Source organism: Solanum verrucosum, unplaced genomic scaffold, assembly GCF_900185275.1.
Source record: "Solanum verrucosum unplaced genomic scaffold, falcon-dt-bn FXZP01000261.1, whole genome shotgun sequence".
Taxonomy (NCBI): domain Eukaryota; kingdom Viridiplantae; phylum Streptophyta; class Magnoliopsida; order Solanales; family Solanaceae; genus Solanum; species Solanum verrucosum.
Window position 1 is genome coordinate 11,198,011 of NW_026019969.1, and position 20,068 is coordinate 11,218,078.

At 29.2% G+C, this 20,068-nt stretch overlaps 1 protein-coding gene and 1 pseudogene across 1 annotated transcript; one reads left to right on the forward strand and one right to left on the reverse strand.

The window, feature by feature from the left end:
• Positions 1-233: 233 nt before the first annotated feature.
• LOC125815028 (uncharacterized) lies at positions 234-6,454 on the forward strand (annotated as a pseudogene).
• A 2,573-nt stretch (positions 6,455-9,027) lies between these two features.
• Positions 9,028-13,711, reverse strand: LOC125816263 (gamma-glutamyl peptidase 5-like). Its single transcript, XM_049495848.1, has 4 exons — positions 13,250-13,711; positions 10,023-10,172; positions 9,773-9,940; positions 9,028-9,400 (listed from the first exon to the last, which is right to left on the reverse strand). The coding sequence occupies exons 1-4, from the start codon at positions 13,556-13,558 to the stop codon at positions 9,299-9,301; spliced, it is 729 nt and encodes a 242-aa protein (XP_049351805.1). The 5' UTR covers positions 13,559-13,711; the 3' UTR covers positions 9,028-9,298.
• Between the last annotated feature and the right edge of the window lie 6,357 nt (positions 13,712-20,068).

The following is a 20,068-nucleotide window of genomic DNA, read 5'->3' on the forward strand; positions in this document are numbered from 1 at the left end:
TTTTTCTCTCACTTTATACAAACACAAACAAATTTTATATCGAAATGTATAAAATGACTAATTGTATACCAAAAATGGCTAATTGTATACCGAATCAAATGGCAAAAAAAGGAATATTTGCTGCGAATTACAATTAAAATAAACTACGGCTAAAACATTTAATTTGAATTAATAGTTTGCTACTTAACCACTCTTTTTGAAAATTTCCCTGCTTTCTAACTGAAAAAGAATTAATGGCTCGCCGTCGCCGGAAATGTGTTGGTATATATATCCCATTCATCTCTATACCTCAGGTTATGCATACCGTTTTATTTGTTTATCTAGGGTTTCGATGTGTATAGTATAATTTTGAATTGCAATTTTTTCTTTTTTTCCCATTGTATGCTTCCTGTAGGTAAGATACAAAATAGATTGTAGCGATTCCCAAACTTAACTAAGAGAAGAAAGAAAACAACTAGGTTTTCATTTGGTGCATTCGCTATTAAATTCATCCCAAAACCATATTTGTAGCCCTTGGAGGAGGGACTAAAATTCAATCATCTAACCAGCTTTAAAAACTATAACAGTAAGAACTAAATTATATTATAGAATTAAAAGTAAGGATGGAGTTCTATAGATAAGACATTTTTTGAAAATTGAAAAGCTGCTTTGGCTAAGGATTGCAATTAGCTTATTCATTTTCGCCTGTTTCCAAAAGTGAATAAAAGATTACAAAAGTTATAGTTGTTAGGATGATATAGTTTCGTTGTTTCCAATAGAGTTCTGTGAATCTTGATGATAATGCTGTAAGACCTTTCTCACTTCTTTACAGGATACTTTAACCTGCCTTGCGGACGTAAGGAATACCCCGTTAAGAAGGATGATTTTCTTGACCTCAAGTCAAAGGAGGAATGTCCCGTTAAGAATGATCCTCTTGGCCCCAAGTCAAATGAGGAATTCCATGTGGAGAATGAGCTTCTTGAATTCACATTAGAGGAACTCAGTCGATTTACCAGTCAATTTTCTTCAAAGAATCTTATTGGACTCACCTACTTTGGAAAGCTCTATCGTGGGAAAATGCCTATTGCTTCTGATTAAGATAAAGTTACTAAGGATGTCACTGTCAAGATTCCGGTTGATGATGAAAGGAACTATGGGATTCGTATACATGACGACGAACTACCAAGATTGGAGGTTTGTGTCTATTTGGTGGCGTGCATCCCTTTTCTCTTGCTTCCTTACATTGATTGAGTGTTCTCTTAAGGTGTGTTTGGTATGAACGAAAATGTTTTCCTAGAAAATGTTTTCCTGAAAAACAAGTTGAACTTTGACTTATTTTCTCATGTTTGATTGGTGAGTAGAAAATATTTTTCGAAAAAGATTTTTAGTGTTTGATTTATGAATGAAAAATATTTTTGAAAAATATCTTTTATTTTTACTAGAGTAGAAAATAATTTTTGAAATTGAAAATAGCTTTTAAAAACAAACTTAATTTTTTTGGGGGGGTTGGGGGTGGGTCGAGGGTAGGGGTGAAAAATTGAAATTTTGAAGTTGAAATTTTTTTTGAAAAACAAACTTAAATTTTTTATTTTTTTTTTTGGGGGGGGGGGGGCTGGTAGGGGATGGGTGGGTGGGGGTCGAGGGTAGGAGTGAAAAAATGAAATTTTGAAATTGAAAATATTTTTTAAAAACAAACTTGAAATTTTTTATTTTTTTTTCGGGAGGGGGGTAGGGGGCTGGTAGGGGGTGGGTGGGTGGGGGTTCTAGGGGTAAAAATATGAAATTTTGAAATTAAAAATATTTTTTAAAAAAAACTTAAATTTTTTGTGGGGGGGAGGGGGGCTGGTGGGGGTGGGTGGGTGGGGGGCTGGGTAGGAGGTGGGTGGGGGGTGGGGGTCAAGGGTAGGATGAAAAAATGAAATTTTGAAGTTGAGAATATTTTGTAAAAACAAACTTAAATTATTTTTTTTTTTTGGGGGGGGGGGGGGGGGGGGGGGGGGGGGTGCTGTTAGGAGTGGGTGGGGGGTCGAGGGTAGGGTGAAAAAATGAAATTTTGAATTTGTAAATATTTTTAAAAAATAAACTCAATTTTTTTTTTGGGGGTGGGGGTGGGGGTGGGGGGTGACCGGAGAGAGGGGTGGGTGATCGAGGATCGGAATGAAAAAATAAAAATTGGAAGTTGAAAATATTTTTCAAAAACAAACTTAATTTTTTTTCTTTTTGAAGGGGGTTGGGGGCTGATAGGGGGGTTGATTGGGGGGGGCGAGGGTAGTGGGTAGGGGGTAAAATAATAAAAAATTGAAATTAGAAATATCTTTTAAAAATAATTTTTAATATTTTTTTGGAAATGGGTGGGGTAAAAAAATTGAATTTAAAAATAAGCTTTAAATTTTTATTTATTTTTTTTATTTTTTTGGGGGGGGGGGGTTGGTTGGGGGTGGTTTGAGGGTAGGGACAAAATAAATTAATTTTTTCAACAAAAAAATAATTGTAATTTGAAGTTGGAAGAGATTTTTGGAAAATGTTTTCCTTAAGTTTAGAAGGGAAGTCATTTTCCTTAAATTTGAGGAAAATAAATTGATTTGGAAAACATTTTTCAAAACATTTAGCTCAACCAAACATGAGAAAATTGGAAAACATTTTTCGAAAAATGTTTTCCTTCATACCAAACACACCCTTAGTTTATGCTTACTTGGAAAAATTGCTTGTGCTGGTATAGGATGAACTGAAACTTTTGCAAGCTCCAAAGATTAGGGGCAATCCCAACTTAGTGAAAGTTGTTGGATATTGTCGCAATTCTTCATCTGGCAGAGCGATTGCTGCTTTCTTCACCCCCATTCCATTTCTCGAGTCAAATGAAACACCTATTCATGATGTTGTAAATTGGGTACACCGTATGTAAAATGAATTGTTGCTTTCTTCCCCATCTTCCATTTTGATGCCTGCTTCAAAGACTGACATACCTATCAGAGATTGCTTTCATCAAGCATAATCTTGCTGATAAAACATTTGCTTTTCTCTGTAATAAGGAACCATCGGGATACCCCTTCACTAATGTCTAAAATCTCAAAGGATTTATCTCCTAAAGAGAGAGTCACACTTCCCCCATCCCAAAAGACTGCTGAGCCTAGGAGATGCCTTGCCGGAGAGACATTCAGATTCAGAGAGAATGAAAAAGTAGGTGCACATTCCCCACTTCAGAGATAGGGCCGTCTTAACCCCTAGGCCACTAAAGTCATCGCTTGGGGCTCCATATATTTTGAGCCCCCCATTTTTAAAAAATAATTACTTATACATTTTATTTTAGAAAAAAATTATATGTACTGTGAGTGTTATGATTTCTACTAGGAAAATTACATATGAGATGAAAATAAACCTGAATTTCGTAAGAAACACTTTGATGAAAATATTGATAGCGAAATCACAAAGTCCCTTGAAGAATCTTTTAGAGTTAATTGTTTTATATATGTAGAGTAGATCAAACTATTTTTTCACTTCAAAATATATTTGAACCAATTGAAGCATATGGAAATATTTTTGATTTCTTATTTAGTAGGCGTTTGGCCATGCGATATCATATCACGATATGATGTCGTGAGATGAAATCAGCGTTTGGACATGCGATTTTACGCTGATTTAATCTCATGATTCCATATCATGAGAGGTGATATCATATTCTCTAAAAACCATGATATGGAATCACCATGTGATTTCATATCATGATTTGAGATATTTTAATACAATAATTGATCCATGAGTTTATATTTTGTTAAAACAACCCCACATTTATATCTACTAACCATTTGTTTCATATGTAAATAAAATTTATAATCACATCATTACTTTTTAAAATTTATTATTCTCACCAATATAAAATTTATTATCACTTTAAATTTGGTGAATATAAATGATAAAGTAGAAATTCATTTGATGAATATAAATGAGAACAAAGGGAGTAATACTTTTTTGATTTTTCATAATAAAAAAAAAACGTCTTAATCTTATGACTAAGCATAATATTGATAAAAGACAATTTTCATTGGCGGTGCCGCACTTTCTTAATCTTAGTATTTGCAAAATGTTCGTTCACGTGACTGAAGGATATCAAGTCCAATTGATTGAGGACTTAGGAAAATTTGATCAATTAGTTATTAATATTTAGTCAAGTGGACTAGTTATAATTTTTTTGATTAAATTTTATTAGAAGTGTTTTTGACTCAAACTTGTGGTAACTTTTTAAAATTTCGTTATTCAATAATATTTAACTATTGATTTTTCTTGTAAATAGTTAGAAGTTAGTGATATTTGTTAATTTTTATCTTAGTGCATTTAACTTCTAAGTTAATATTTACTCACTAATGTATTTTGTTTTCTACTTTATAGGTTATTTGTAAGAGTAGTTGAGAGATATGAACATATCAAGTACAATTTATGTTCAATTTTTTTAATTAAATTAAAGTTAGATGAAACAATTATTTAACTGAAGAACAAATAACTTTGTAATAATTTATTATGCGATTTTATAATTTTTGTTTATTTGATAAGATTGAATAAACAATTGGGGCTATTTTAATAGTTTTACAACTTATGGGATTTTTATGTTTATGAGAAAATATACAACACAAAAATTCCATATCGTATGTCCAAACAAACCTTCAATTTCATCTCATGATTCCATATCATTATACCATATCATGATACCATATCGCATGGCCAAACGGGCCCTTAGTGGTAAAATATTGAGATCACTAGATGATGAGAATATTTTTAAAAAATATTGTCTTAACCTTGAACTTTCTTTAACACGTAATAATTATTCTGCTATTAATGGTTTAAATTTATTTTTTAAATTAAAAGTGTTAAGGAAAATAATACAAGTAGAAGATAATGATCTAATGAAAATACCCTATCAAACAAAAAGACTTGATTCTTTTTCAAATACACATATTGCTTATAGAATAATGTTAACGGTTCTTGTAACTGTTGCCTCAGCCGAAAGAAGTTTTTTCGAAATTAAAATTGATTAAATCTTCTTTAAGATCAACAATGTTTCATTAGAGATTGAATGAATTAGCTATATTATCATTTGAAAAGGAATTATTAAAACAAATTGATTATAAAACAGTACCTAATGACTTCGCATCTAAAATAGCTAAAAAAGTAGATTTTAAATAAAAGTATATATAATGAAAAAAATTAAATATTAGGGCCCCTCTCTTAAGTTTGGCTTTAGGCCTCCAATGTTGTTGAGTCGGCCATGGTCAGAGAGTAGAAAAGACATCTGCGCATCGAATATAACACTAACGAACTATTATTATTTTCGTTGTCTCACCCAAGGGTGTGTTGCCTAGTGGTCAATGAAGTGGAAGGAGAACGATGAGGTCTTGGATTAAAATTCCAATAGAGGCCAAAAACAGTAGGTGATTTTTCTCATCTGGCCAAGCTTTTGGTGGGTGAGTTATCAGTATTTGTGTTTCGGTGGGAGGTAATAGGTACCAGGTAAATAGTCAAGGTGCGCGCAAACTCGTCCGGACACCATTATCATAAAAGAGAACAAAAGAATTAGTGTTATTTTCATTGCACATGATACTGAAAGTAAAAAAAAATAAAATTCTTAGAGGTGCCCACGACCTTTAGGAGCTGAAGACTTATCTCAGTAGAGATCTTTAGGAGCTGATGTTCTACTCAGTTTCGGTATATTTGCTTTAATAGAAGTTGACATATTTGAGACTAAGAATGTGGAAGAAAAGAGAAGGAAAAGAGGCAAATACTTTGTACTTTGCAGAGTTTTGTGTTTAAAATGAACAATCCTTCCCACCCCTTCCTTTTCTTCTGTTCCTTTTTGCTCCAATTTAACCATATAACCTTGAGTTTCACAAATTAATAGGAGAGTATTTAGGCTTAGTTTGGTGTGAGACAACCTGCAGTGATTAAAATATGAACTGCGTAGAGGTTATAGTTATTAAGGTATTATAAATATATATTATATTTCCTGTTGATTTCCATCATGCAATTTTCGTTGTAGTTTCACTTGTAGTTTATGATGTGGGACATTCTTTGCATTTGTTGATTTTTGTCAAGTTCATTGTTCCTTTTATGTATCCCATTTGAGTTATTTTTTCGATTGCCCTAACCATGTTTATATTATACATTGATTGCAGCTGCATACAATGTCAAGTCTGATGTTTATGCATTCGGTATTTCGCTCTATAATCTTCTAAGCAAGAGGGCTCTTGACAAGGAAAAATATACAGGGTGTGAAATTGATAAGTGGGCCGCGAATGAGTACAAGCACAGGCGTTCATATGTCGACCGAAGTCTTGAGGATGATACCTACTTTGATCGTCGGGATGGACGTAAACTTACAGAACTTGCAAGACAGTGTATGGATGATGAACAAAAGGAACGACCAGAAATGAAAGAAGTTTTTGAGCGTCTGAAGGGCCTTAGGTGTTGTGCGGCAGCAGTATTGTGAGATATAGGATGTGTGGAGAAGAAAGCAGTTATTTCTATAAAAATTAATGTACATCTTGATCTTCGTCGACTTCCAAAATATGTTAACTTCAGATGTTTTCTAAGTAATACTTATTTTAGCTATCGAGTTGTCCGTTGGATTTAATTTATGGTTTTGTTACGTGTTTCGGTTTACCATGCGCCACAGCCAACGGCAAAATATAATAGAGGTGCAATGCTATAAGCCTGTAACTATTATAGTCCCTCATGTTCTTGGTTTCAGTGATTTTGCCCTCAAGTTCAACCATATTTTCATGAAATTCCTGCTTCTGCTTCATAACCTGAACTTCAAACAAAATTTTACACTACTTGCAATAAAATGTTTGGATAAGCGACAAAACAAACTACAGCGCAACAACATATGATTGAAGGCCTTGTACTATTTTCCGATTGTACAGTATATATCGAAACTTAGAATTACAATAACAAATTTGTGCAATTTCACAAGTAGGCATTTCCCCTACTTTGTGAAGGTAGAGAAGATATTTTCGTTAGACTCTTGACTTAGCAAAACATATCAAATCATGTATCAAAATAAAATAAAATAGTGAATAAGCCATATTGAAAATAATTAATGAAATAACAATAGCAATAATAATACAATAACTAAAGCAAAAGAAATAACAACTAATAATAAAATCAAAGAATTAGATATTATTAGTAGGGGAATCATAATAAAACTGCTAAGGAAAATCATAATAATTAATGAAATAACAATAGCAATAATAAGTAAGTAATTAATATCATTTCAATATTTGTCACTACCATTATACTATAGTTGAAAAGACATTTCAATAGTTTAATATTAGATTATATGATAATCTAGCTAATACTGCAACTTATAAACCAACAAATATATTAGTCTTAACATAAACTAAATAATTAACTATTAAAACGGACAAATAATCAAAGGGTCACAACAAATTTTCAATTTGTAGTATCTTCTAAACTAAAAAAGGAAAAAAAATTGACTTTTTTTTTTGAATGAATAAGATGAACTTGTTTGACCCTGAATAAAATTTTATTTCTAGAAAAATCATACCACGTAGTCACTTTAGATTTTGTTGTTTAAGACGTATTACATAGCCACATAATTCGGGTTGATGAAATCAATTAACATCGTCAATCAAACGAATTTTATTAGATATTTATAATCGTATGAATTATGAATGTGAACTTATGTTTTAAGTGTATATTAGCTATAAATTATTGTAGAATTTATAAACTTAAATTATGAATCCGTTCTAACACAGTAAAAAGATTAAAATGCGGAGGAGAAAAATTGGCTGATAGGTTCATTTAAGTTTTTAATTAGTAAAATGACATTCTTTCATTTATTTATTTTGTTTCAAAATCTTTTTCAAATGGTATTTTCTTCTTCTTTTGCTACTATTCTTCTTCTACCCTCTCAATTAAGTTATTTACAATCTTTTAAAGATGAGAACGACTAATATCACACAATTAATTACATTTTAAATCACAAATAAACTAGAGTACTTTCTCTTATTATATAAGTGGCAGTTAGGCATCAAGCAGTCAGGGCACTGTCGACATGTGTTTCTTAGGATTAAGAATAAATTAAGGGGCATTTTTGGTCATTTAAGGCTTCTCATTTGAGGGCTTTAAGCTTTAATTATATTATACTATATGCTATATTGTATGAACATTTCTCGTAATAGATAAAAAGGCACCTCCTATGTAGTTTTAACCCTTTTTCATGTGGGCCCCTGCTAAAGTTGAGCAACTTCAACATATTTTCGGTAGAAAAAAAAAGCTTCTCATTGCTTCACTATAATTTAATTATTTATCAAGAGAAAAAAGGTAGTCAGTAATTTTTTGAAATTATAGGACCTATTTAGGCTACCCACTTTAGTGTTAAATTTATTTTTTTTACCTATCACTTTAGAGTCCATTATAATTGGCTTAACAGTTAATCAAACCTATTTTTAATTATAGCGATCCTAATAGGGATCCATCACGTCAAATTTTTTAAAAAGAAAGAATGAAATCACCATACAAATATATGTAACTTTTATGGATAAAAAATTTAAAATTGTTTAATTAACACCATTTAAAATTTACAATGTAATAGTATTTATCACATATTCATTTCATGCTTAATAAGATAATTTATTACCACAAATATAAAGTTTATTATTGCTAAAAATTTAAATTATTTGATTAATATTATTTTAAATATATAACTTATGAGATTTCCTCACTAGTTAGAATATATAGAAGACTTGAATGGGCATTTTAACCAAGATTCTCAGAAAAGGAATATAGGTAAAGTAATTAGTAAATGTTTATTTGATCGGATGATAGAATTATCTCATAAAAATATGATCTATCCCATTCAATTCATTTAAAAATTGAATTAATATGTAATCTCAATTAATCCAGGAACTATTGTCAAAATATTCTTAAAAAAAATATATTTGGTGTATAATATATGTTATATGTATCCATAATACAAAACAAAAATGTTTCACTAGTTAACTTAAAAGTTTTTATAAAAGAGTAAATAAAGAAATAAAAATTAAATGAACTGAACTATAAACTTGTTACATATTTTTGGTCAATCACGATAAAATACACAAATTAAGAGACGCTAGTAAATGAAATCAAAATAATTCAATTGCAATTGAACTTAATTATCAATTTCATTAGTTAAAGTTTAATAGTAAATTCTTGATAATGACATCTAATCGATGTCTAAGTCCAAAACAGTCTAAAAATTCATCTAACACCATAATCTCCTATTTACACTTTTTGACCAATTCCAATAGCCTTTAATAAATTGCCATCACAATTTACCCTTGAGAAAGCTAATGCATAATTTCTTCCATTGTTCCCTGTCTGGCTCACGCTCTTCAACCTTTGCCTTGGCCACATCAGCCATGCTCTCCTATATTACAACAAAATTTAACATTAAGTCAAAGCTTTATAATTGACATACTAAACTATTTCACATGAAAATTTTAATAATATCAATCAATCATGGCACAATATATAACACACTCTAAACATGTGACACATTGACTGTTCAAGACGTCATTTGGCACACTTACTAGTAGGGTCAGCTAGATAAAGTATTTAATACATTGAAAATGTCAATAGGACCACTAACATGACATGGATTTTGAATACTCAAAAAGACAACTTACTTAGTTCTAGATTAAATCATTTATGCATATCAAGTGAATTTTGTAAGCAGAACTGTAACTCTGCCCTTGTAATTGGTACTATATGATGGTATATTTATGTTTTAGATTATTACCTCAATAAGGTTGTGTTGAAGAAGACGATCAATGAGATGGAGAAGAATGTCTTTGGTGTACTCAGGGTGACCTTGAATACCCATGATGTGATCACCATATCTAAACATCTCAATTCCAGTTTTGTTGGACCATGCCATTACCTCTGCCTTCGGTGGAAGTTCACGGATCTAATTCCAAAGAACAACCTACACATTTTTAGCTATTTTTGTACTAAATTAGTATTCAACAAGAGGGGAATTTGGTACAAACCTCATCGCGATGACACTCGATAACTTGCAAAAATGCAGGTAATTTGAGAGAGTTGAATTGCTTGGACGTTGATAAATTAACAGTAGTGACACCAATGTCCCATCCATTAGTAGCTCTCTCTATAGTGCCACCCAATGATCGTCCTAATATCTACAAGAAAAGAAATCAGCCAAAGAAAATTTAGCAAAAAATGATAAAAATCAAATTGCATCATATAATATGTCAAAAATTCCAAGAGGCTACAATATTACGTTGTAATAGTAAGACAACAATAATTAGTAGTGTGGTGGTCCCCCTTTAATTGAATATTTCGTGTTTTAATCCTGAATATGCAGAAAATTCTATTGAAAATGTGTGACTCGTTTGAGTCTTGGAAAAAAATCCTGTTGAGAGTGAGTGATTTGAATTTAATCCAGGCTCCCATACAGACTTTGGACAATGGATGGAACATTAATGCCCTCTAATTTTCTATCTTGGTGGGTGATGTTGGATTTGGAGGTTGGAATAATATCACCGACAAGGTCGGCTATGTGCCACGTACAACCCAAACTTATCTTTCTACTTAATTATTAATTAATTCTCTCTTGATCTAATCCTTCTCATATGCAAATCATATTAATATATATTAGTAACAAGTAGGACATGTTGTTAGATAACATAAATAAACATTGGATCTTAGCTTGAACGGAAAAATATAACCAATTATATTATTATTATTTTTAGATTCTTATATCAGACTTATAGCTAGGTTGAAAAAAGTAGATTTTAAATTAAAAAACTAAAAGTAAGGGAGGGGGGGGGGGAGGGGTTTCTATTTTTGGTTATAAACTTTTTTTTTTATATGACAAGGGAAATCCGCAGCCGCTATCCTTTGAGTGCGCATAGAATAAAACTCTCGCTCCTACGCAATAGCTCGCAAACCACATAGGAGAGGTAACCCGCACTAGGCAAGCCCGGTGCGACGAACTCGACCCAAAAGACAAACCCTTGCTTTTGCTGGCAAGGGGTTTCGAACTTGAGACCTCCAACATGGAAGTCCCAAGCCCAAGTCACTGGGCCACCCCGAAGGGTGGTTTTAAACTTTTTTTTAAGTAATTATTAACTTTGTTAAACATTTCCAAAAACTAAAAATGACTTAAAAGTAAATTTGAGCAACTTTTTTGTCAATCCAAACAGACACGTGCTATGGAGAATTAACTATTATTATTGGTTAACACAACTTAAAGTACAAAAAACATATATTTGAAATGATATCGAAGTACAAAAAACATATATTTGAAATGATATCGAAGTACAAAATACATATATTTGAAATGATATCGAAGTACAAAAAAAACCCGAAGTTGCAATAAAAGAAAAGTAGAACGAATAATTGAACGGAGGGAGTACACATTGAAACTCACAGGCTTAGAAGATACGTAATTAGATTTAGTGACAGATTTTTTTTGAATTGGACGGCATTTATCATTTGTCAGACTTAATTATAGTACATAGTTAGGTGAAGTAGTGATTCTAAAAAATAAATGTAAATAACAGCGGTATATGACAAAAAAGTTAAAAAATTAAAGACGAACACGTGACTAAGTAAGATTGGTTGACAAGAATACAGATATGTGCCTCAAACATGAGAGAAAGAATCCCAAAATACATGGGCTGTCTTTAATTTGGATCCACATATGAAAAGTGGGGATCAAAACTCAATCGGCACTTATCCAAATTTCACTAACTCTAAGCCAGAATAATACCAACATGTTTTCCAATTTTTCACTCAGTTTTTGGCATATGGTCCCAATTCTCATTCACAAATCTTTTTGCTTTTGAACCACTATGGTCCAACCATGTAGTAGTTTCGAATTTTAAATTTATGAGTTTTTGAGTTTTAAAAAGTTAGTTTATTATTTTATTTTTAAAAATATATTAAATGAAATATGAACAAGTAAAATGAATTGAGGAAGTAGTAATTAAAGAAGATTTATATAATACATAAATACGTCTTTTAACTTGATTTCAATTGACATTTCTGTCCTCCAACTTTGGGTGATACAAATAGACATTTAAACTTGTATACAATTGAATAAGTAGACACAAGTGTCCCTACGTGACATAATACACATAAGACGCCATGTAAAAAACAAATTTGTCATGTAGGACAACTTTGTTTATTTGTTCAATTTTATATAGGTTTAAGGGGTCGTTTGATTGGAAACTAGTTATCCCAGGATAAACTATCATAGGCTAGTTATCCTGGGATAACTTATCCCACCATGTATATGAAATAACTTATCTTATCACTATGCTATAAATAGTGGAATAAGTTATCACAAACAAGACATCTAAATTTTATCCTAGTACTATTTATACTTATCTCTCACACCAAATAAGTAAGTGTCTATTTGTGCACATCCAAAATTAAAGGTTATATGGTTGAAACCAAAGTTACGAATATTATGCCAAAAAAGAATTAGGCAATTTTTATCTTTTCCTATAGATGGGAGAGAAGAATTAAGACATGACTTCATAACACAGAAATTACAACTATTAAAATAACATTGCCAATTTGTCCAAATACGTTAACAGACTTAGCATATTTTCATATAAAATATTATATCTCAACTAGGATTAGACAATCGCATAGCACAGAAAAGAGTTACAAAAATAACAATTACCTAAATTAATGTACAAAAATGTACGTAAGATTCTATACAGTTAGGTAGCTTGGTCGGTGGAATAAGAATAACAATTTCAAAATGAAATGTGAATTTATTTTATTTTTGTATTTGATTATAAATATTAATTAATTTCGAAATTATTTTATCCATCCTTCATAGTATTACTTATATATAGTGAAATTAGTTTTGAAGAATATTTTTGTTATACTTTATGAATAAAGGTAGTAATAAGCCACGTATGAAACGTACTAGAACAAAGCATTAAAAGTGCGTTGGTGACAATTGGAAAAGACAGCAAACGAAAAACTAGAGACCCAAGACAGCTGTAAGTAAACGAATTTAGAACAAATTTCAACACTCAAAATACGCCTTAAAAGAAGATACTCCTTCCATTTCCGTCTCAATTTATTTGTGTGATTTTTACGGTAAAAGAAGGTTCATAAAATATTTATTAATTTTGTGATTTTTATAGACATGCCCATGTGATGAGACAAATAAATTGAAATGAAAAAAAAGTAACGGAGATTAAAAATAGAGTTTTTGGATAAAAAGAAATACCTGGTGTCCAAAGCAAATACCCAAAACTTTCTTCTTCATTGAATCAATTTTTTTGAGCAGATTGAGTAACTTACAGATCCACAAATCATTACCATGCGCGTCATTGCAACTTCCGGTGATTACAAATCCATCGAATTCTCCGATCTCATCATCCGTCGGAAACTCGCCATGAGCCACCCGGAAAAAGTCCCACGTTTCCCCTTCCTCCGCCAGCATTCTCACGAAAACCCCGAAATAACCACCGTATTTCTTCTTCACGTATTCTGAATCCTCTGCACATAATAGAACTGCAAATTTTTTTCCTTCCATTATTAATTAATTACAGATTTTGCAGAAATAAAGAAGAAGAAATCTTCTTAAATCCTCTCACTCACTGATATATATAAATTCTCTCTCTAGAGGAAGGTCTAGAGAGAGATGGAGATTTTTCTCAATTTTGTTTTGCTTATGAATTGATGAAGGAAGATTAAGGAAAACAGGGTGTTTATATAAACTCAAAAGACGTGAATACAATTATTTTATTTGCAATTTCGTCCTTTGATTATCAGTTTACTAATAAGAGTATGCTATTGAGTATTGACAAAATTAACCCTTGATTAGGTTTAGGCTTCATTATTTATATGAAAAAATAAAAAGTGTCAAAAGTGTCTTTAATGTATTATAAATAACTTTAAAATCTCTCCCTTCTATTTATTGGATCAACTTTGTCTTTCGTAAATGTCCTTAACTAATTAGAAAAGACTTTAAAAGATGCTAAGAAGAAAAGACTTTAGAAACAAAAAAAATATTCTCTTCTACTGGATCAAATTTGCTCTAACGTTATTTTCAATCTTAATATTATCCCTCCATAAAAGGTAAAATTATATGATATATATATTTAAATAACTAATCCACATAGAATTCTAACTCAACTCAAAAGGACCCGATCCCTCGATGATCCAACCTAACACAATATCAAATTTAAATTAATACTTAGTGCAATTAAATCATTTTTCACCTCTCGTTTTATAATCGTTCTTGCTTCAATTAATGTGTATTGATCCGACGTAAGTGAAAGAGAAGATTTTTGAATCATTTCTAATGTGTTAAAGATATTTAAAAACTTTTTTCCCTATTTAGAAAGTAAATTAAGAGTTACTAAAGAATAATGCCGTAAAGCTATATGAGAAATTGACTTTCAAAACCAAACCTCCCAATATGGCTCTATAACATTTAAGGGGTCGTTTGGTAGAGTGTATAAGAACAATGCAAAATAGGGTGCATTACTAATGCTTGCATTAGTAGTGTTTGCATTAGTAATGTCTGCATTAGTTATGCAAGCATTATTTCTTATACATTGTTTGGTTTGATGTATTAGAAACAACAAATCTTACATAATTTCTATTAAAAATATATGTTTACAAAAATACCCTTCACACTTTATTTATTTGTACACTTCCTTTGCAACAAAGCTCTTTGCTAAAACATCAAAAAAGATTTCTTTGCTAAAACACTATTAACTCTTCTTCTTCTTCTTCTTTTCATAAATAATATTAAATAGTTATACTATTGCGTCAAAATATTTTTGTCAAGAGTTTGCAAATAATTTTTTTTAATCAAATTTATCGTCACAATAGTAAAAATTGTGATTAAATTATATTGAAATTAATTTTTTATTTAAAAATAAAAATAAAATTAAGAGGTCATAAAGCCTATTAAAACACCAATAAATTAAAACACACTAAAAAGCAAATCAAAGTCAAAATGAGAAACTTATGACAACAAAGAAAATGAAAAGGCTTTAAGGGTAGTTTTATAATTATTTAATCTAATGCAAGTGTTAAAATGCTATGTATTACTAATACCTAGAATTCCTTGGTTAGTAATACACAACTCCTTGGATGCATTAGTTATACATGACATGAAAAAGTGTATCAAACAAGGTACTACTAATACACACACCTAATGCGTGCATTATATTTTCTAATACATTCTACCAAACGACGCCAGGTAATAAGGTTTGATCCATTTTTTTATTATATATTTACATTGCACTTAATTAGTAATCTATCACTTTGACAAAAGAACATTTTTCATAAATATTTTTTTATGTCAATCATCAATTAATTTCTCATTAAGTGGCAAATTTCATGGCTGCTAACTCTCTTAATGAGATTCAAAATGGCTGGTTGGCGGCTGCTTAGATTTACAGTTTATTACATTATTGTGAACAAATAAATTTTATAAAAAAATATAAGATTGTTCTAAAGATTTAACTTTATAAATATAGTAGTATTTCTTCAATATTGTAGTCTGTAGAAGTGATTTTTATTTATTTTTTACTTTATGTCTATAGATTTTCTTAAGAATCAGAAGAAATAATTAATATACTTAATTTAATTCTATAGTAAATATCAGTTTACCTTAAATTAAGTAATTCTTTTCCATTCTTAAACAAAAATGAGTAATAATTTATACGAAGTAATATTTTATATCTACTACAATCAATAATATATATATATATATATATATATATATATATATATATATATATATATATATATATATATATATATATTATTGATTTTAATATCATTGCTCATTTTCATGTAAAATTAGTATTAATAGTATTATTACATACACAATTTTATTTGTAATATATATGGTATAAACTTGTTATATCTAAGATGTACCATGTATTTTTATGATATAAATATATAGATTATTGTCATATTTTTTTTAAGTTTTATATCTAAAATATGTCATTATTTTTGTATTATTGTTATATTTGTTGTATAAATTTATGAAATAAATACTCATGGTATAAATTATTATGTCGAAAGTTCTTTTTTTGTTTAAAAAATTATTTATTAAATATGAATATATATTTCTAATATATACTATGGTATAAGTTTTTTATATCTAAAATATAACATGTACTTTTATGGAATAAACATAATTTTTGGATTAATATTTTAAAAAATAAATTTATGTGATAAATCATGGTATAAATTTATTAAATTGAAAGTATTTTTTTTATAAATAAGGTTTATTAAATACATATTTATTGGTATATATATATTAATTGATCCTCATTTATATTATAATATATAATCCGTTATTTGGGTTAATATTTTATATGTCATAATTGATAATGAGTTGATGATGCCATGTTTTGGAATAATTATTTAAAAATTGTCTAGTTTTGTTTTCTCCCTGAATTTATTGGGTCTTAATTCATATAAAATTTGAGTTAAATTCATGTTTATTTGGGTTGATTGGTTAATTGAACTGTACAATTAAATAAATCAATTTTATTAAATTTAAATTTCAATATCTATTTTGTGGACTTAAATTTATGTTACGTGTCAAGATGACTTGACATCCCGATCAATAAAGATCAAAGGGATGCTGCCACATATTCAAATAAGGTGGTAATTGCCGGTCAAAACAATGATCAAACAAAAGTTGTCAAAGTATTCAAAATAAAATAAAGTGGTGATCAATCACAAGCAAAACGCATAATATTTCCCTACAACTATAAATATGATGATTACATAATTTTTCGAGGACATTCAACAGGAGAAAGCATCAATATCTACAGGATAATTCTTAGAAGGGATGGTCAACTTTGTAGTTGCTTAACGATCAATTCATTTATGAGAGTTACAAATTAACATCTTGCAATTTAACAAAAAAATTCATTAATAAAATTAGTATTTATTTAATTCAATTAACTCAAAAATTTATCACAAACAATTATGTAAAAGCTCCCTTAGATAGCAATGGAGTACCACTTTTAATTTAAGTGAAAACGAAGACTTCTAACGAATTAGTACATTAATTAACTTCCTTCGGGCTCAACTGAGTATCTACTTTTTGATGTTTTAATTATTCGGAAATGATTAATTATTGGATCCTAACTAAATTAAATTTACATTATGTAAGGCCAATCAAAGAGAAAATAATATTTTCTATAAAAAAAAAATCGATATTACAAATTGGTACATTTAGATGATTATTCATACTTCAAAAACCTGCCCATTAACTGATTATCTATGTGGAATTCAATAAAAAAGATATTATGTAATGGTATAGGCTTAGACTTTTGGCTTATACTTTCTATTAAAAACTTGAACGGAATGTATCTAGAATTGAAAGTGCATTATGTTCGGTTCACTTTTTATTTATGTCGATCAACTACATTTTCTTCCTCTTAAGTCCTAACTTAATACTAAAATTTATAGATAGTAGGCTATGTCAACTAAGCCAGTGGGCCAAACCATGACTTAATTTGCATCAATAACTGATTCGAAAAGTAATTGTTCAGTACAAAGTTGACTTGAATAACATCGTTATCAAAAATTAAATGTTGTATAAGGAGGTACCAATTTTTTCTTCAAACAAAAAATTGATCTATTTAATTATCCTTGGATTACAAGTCTCCAATATATAAATGTTATATATAAGGAGGTACCAATTTTTTCTTCAGACAAAAAATTGATCTATTCAATTATCTTTGGATTACAAGTCTTGGTATATATAAATAAAACTATAGATAGTGTATAAACTATAGAGTCAAAATACTTGTTCCATGTTACTTTAATAAGTGTCTAGTACCAGCCCATCCTTTTTAAAGCCATCAACATATAGTTAAGTCGATACCATAAACAACACCCATCCTTAGAATTATACATTTATATCTACAATTTTATTTTTACTCATATTTATACACCACACTAAAAATATTGAATTTAGATAAATTCGATACTGTAAATAACATCCGTCTCCCATGTATCTAGACTTGAAAGTGCATTATGTTCGGTATACTTAACAAGTGGGCCGGCCAAACCATGACTTAATTATTAAGTTACTCGTATTAATGATCCCAAAAGTAACTTAGGGAAGGGGTGAACGTAACTCTATTCAATTATTACTCCCTCTGTTCCTATTTATATGTCACCGTTTTAGATTTTACGTGCACCAAGAAACTAAGTAAGTTTATTATTCTATCTTTATTTAAAAAAATTTAACTCAAGTTTTCAATTAATGAATATGAATTAATTTATTTTGATTAATTAATTTAACCAATGAACATGAATTATTTACTTAGCTTTTCTATATTGCTCAAATATATATTTTCAAGTAATAACTCACAAGGGTAAAATAGGAAGAATATTGTAATTTATGCATTGATTTTATGAAATAGCAAGTATTATGAACCAACTATTTATAGTAAGAATGACCTATAAAAAGTAACTGAGGGAGTATTAGAATAGAAGAAACAGATTAATTTTGCAATAACCTCGCGTGTTATTTTCAGACAATCATAAAAAAAATATGTGATTATGAAGATGGAAAAATAAAAGATATATATACCCATGAAATTTGAGAAAACGCAATGAAAAAGATCATCATAGCAGCACAAAAATAGGTAAATCTTCCTTTTAAAAAGTTTTTTTTGGTATATATGCTAAATAAAATAATTTAATCGGTTTAGGTGAAAAACTGTTTTTTTAAATATAATAAATGATTATGGACATCGTTCATGTTTTGATTGAGTTAATTATTTGCGTGAATCACGAACAACTTGATTTAATAATTTGTTAGGTCGAAGTCGAATTGAGTAAATTATTAAAGTGGGAATTAACTTGATATACTATATTGAGGAAATACAATTTTCTAGACAAAATAAAGAATAAACAAAGTGCATGAGATTTTGTCGTAATCATTCTCCACTAAAATTATTAATTGGTAGTAAAAAAACGTGTTAGTACGCTATATGAACAGCTCTATCATAAAAATAACGAATATACGCTATTTTAATAAATGATTTCAAAACAGAAAAAGAAGAAGACAGTAATTGTATCAAATTAGAAATAGCGTACGATTATTTGTTGATATTTAATAGGACCCATTTCCATAACATAAAAAGAAAAAGAAGGCAGGATTTTGCCCTAATTATATAATTGTCATTATATTATATTTAGTGACATTAGTATAATGTCGTTAGAAGGTTTAGCGATTCTGAATACAATGAATCAATGACATTAAGTCAATTCTAGCTACATCCTATATATTTTTATGATAATAAATACTACCATCGAAAGAAAAAACTATAGTCACTAAATATATATTTTAATATAGTGATAGAATTATGGACTTGTAATAAGATGGATATGTTTGAACCTAGTCAAACGAGGGGGTGTATTTTTTATTTAGTATTATTATTATTATTATTAAAAAGAGTACTGGAATTCACAGGGTGAGTATATCTATATATAATAAGCCACAATGCAACTATCATTATAACTATCTTGTTAGCTTTCAACCAAAAGCTAACAAGATTTTTAGTTACATATTTATTATTTAGTTAAATAATAAATATGTTTTGTTAGCTTTCAACCAAAAGCTAACAAGATTTTTAGTTACATATTTATTATTTAGTTAAATAATAAATATTATTATTATTATTATTAAAAAGAGTACTGGAATTCACAGGGTGAGTATATCTATATATAATAAGCCACAATGCAACTATCATTATAACTATCTTGTTAGCTTTCAACCAAAAGCTAACAAGATTTTTAGTTACATATTTATTACTTAGTTAAATAATAAATATGTTTTGTTAGCTTTCAACCAAAAGCTAACAAGATTTTTAGTTACATATTTATTATTTAGTTAAATAATAAATATGTCATTGTATGAGCTATTTATTACTCATTCCTTTTGAATTTGTTAAATTTTGATCTAACACATAGTTTACGAAAGTAAATTAGATTTTGAGAAAAAAACATTAAGTGATACTTGAAGTTGTTCCAGATTTCAAAAAGACAC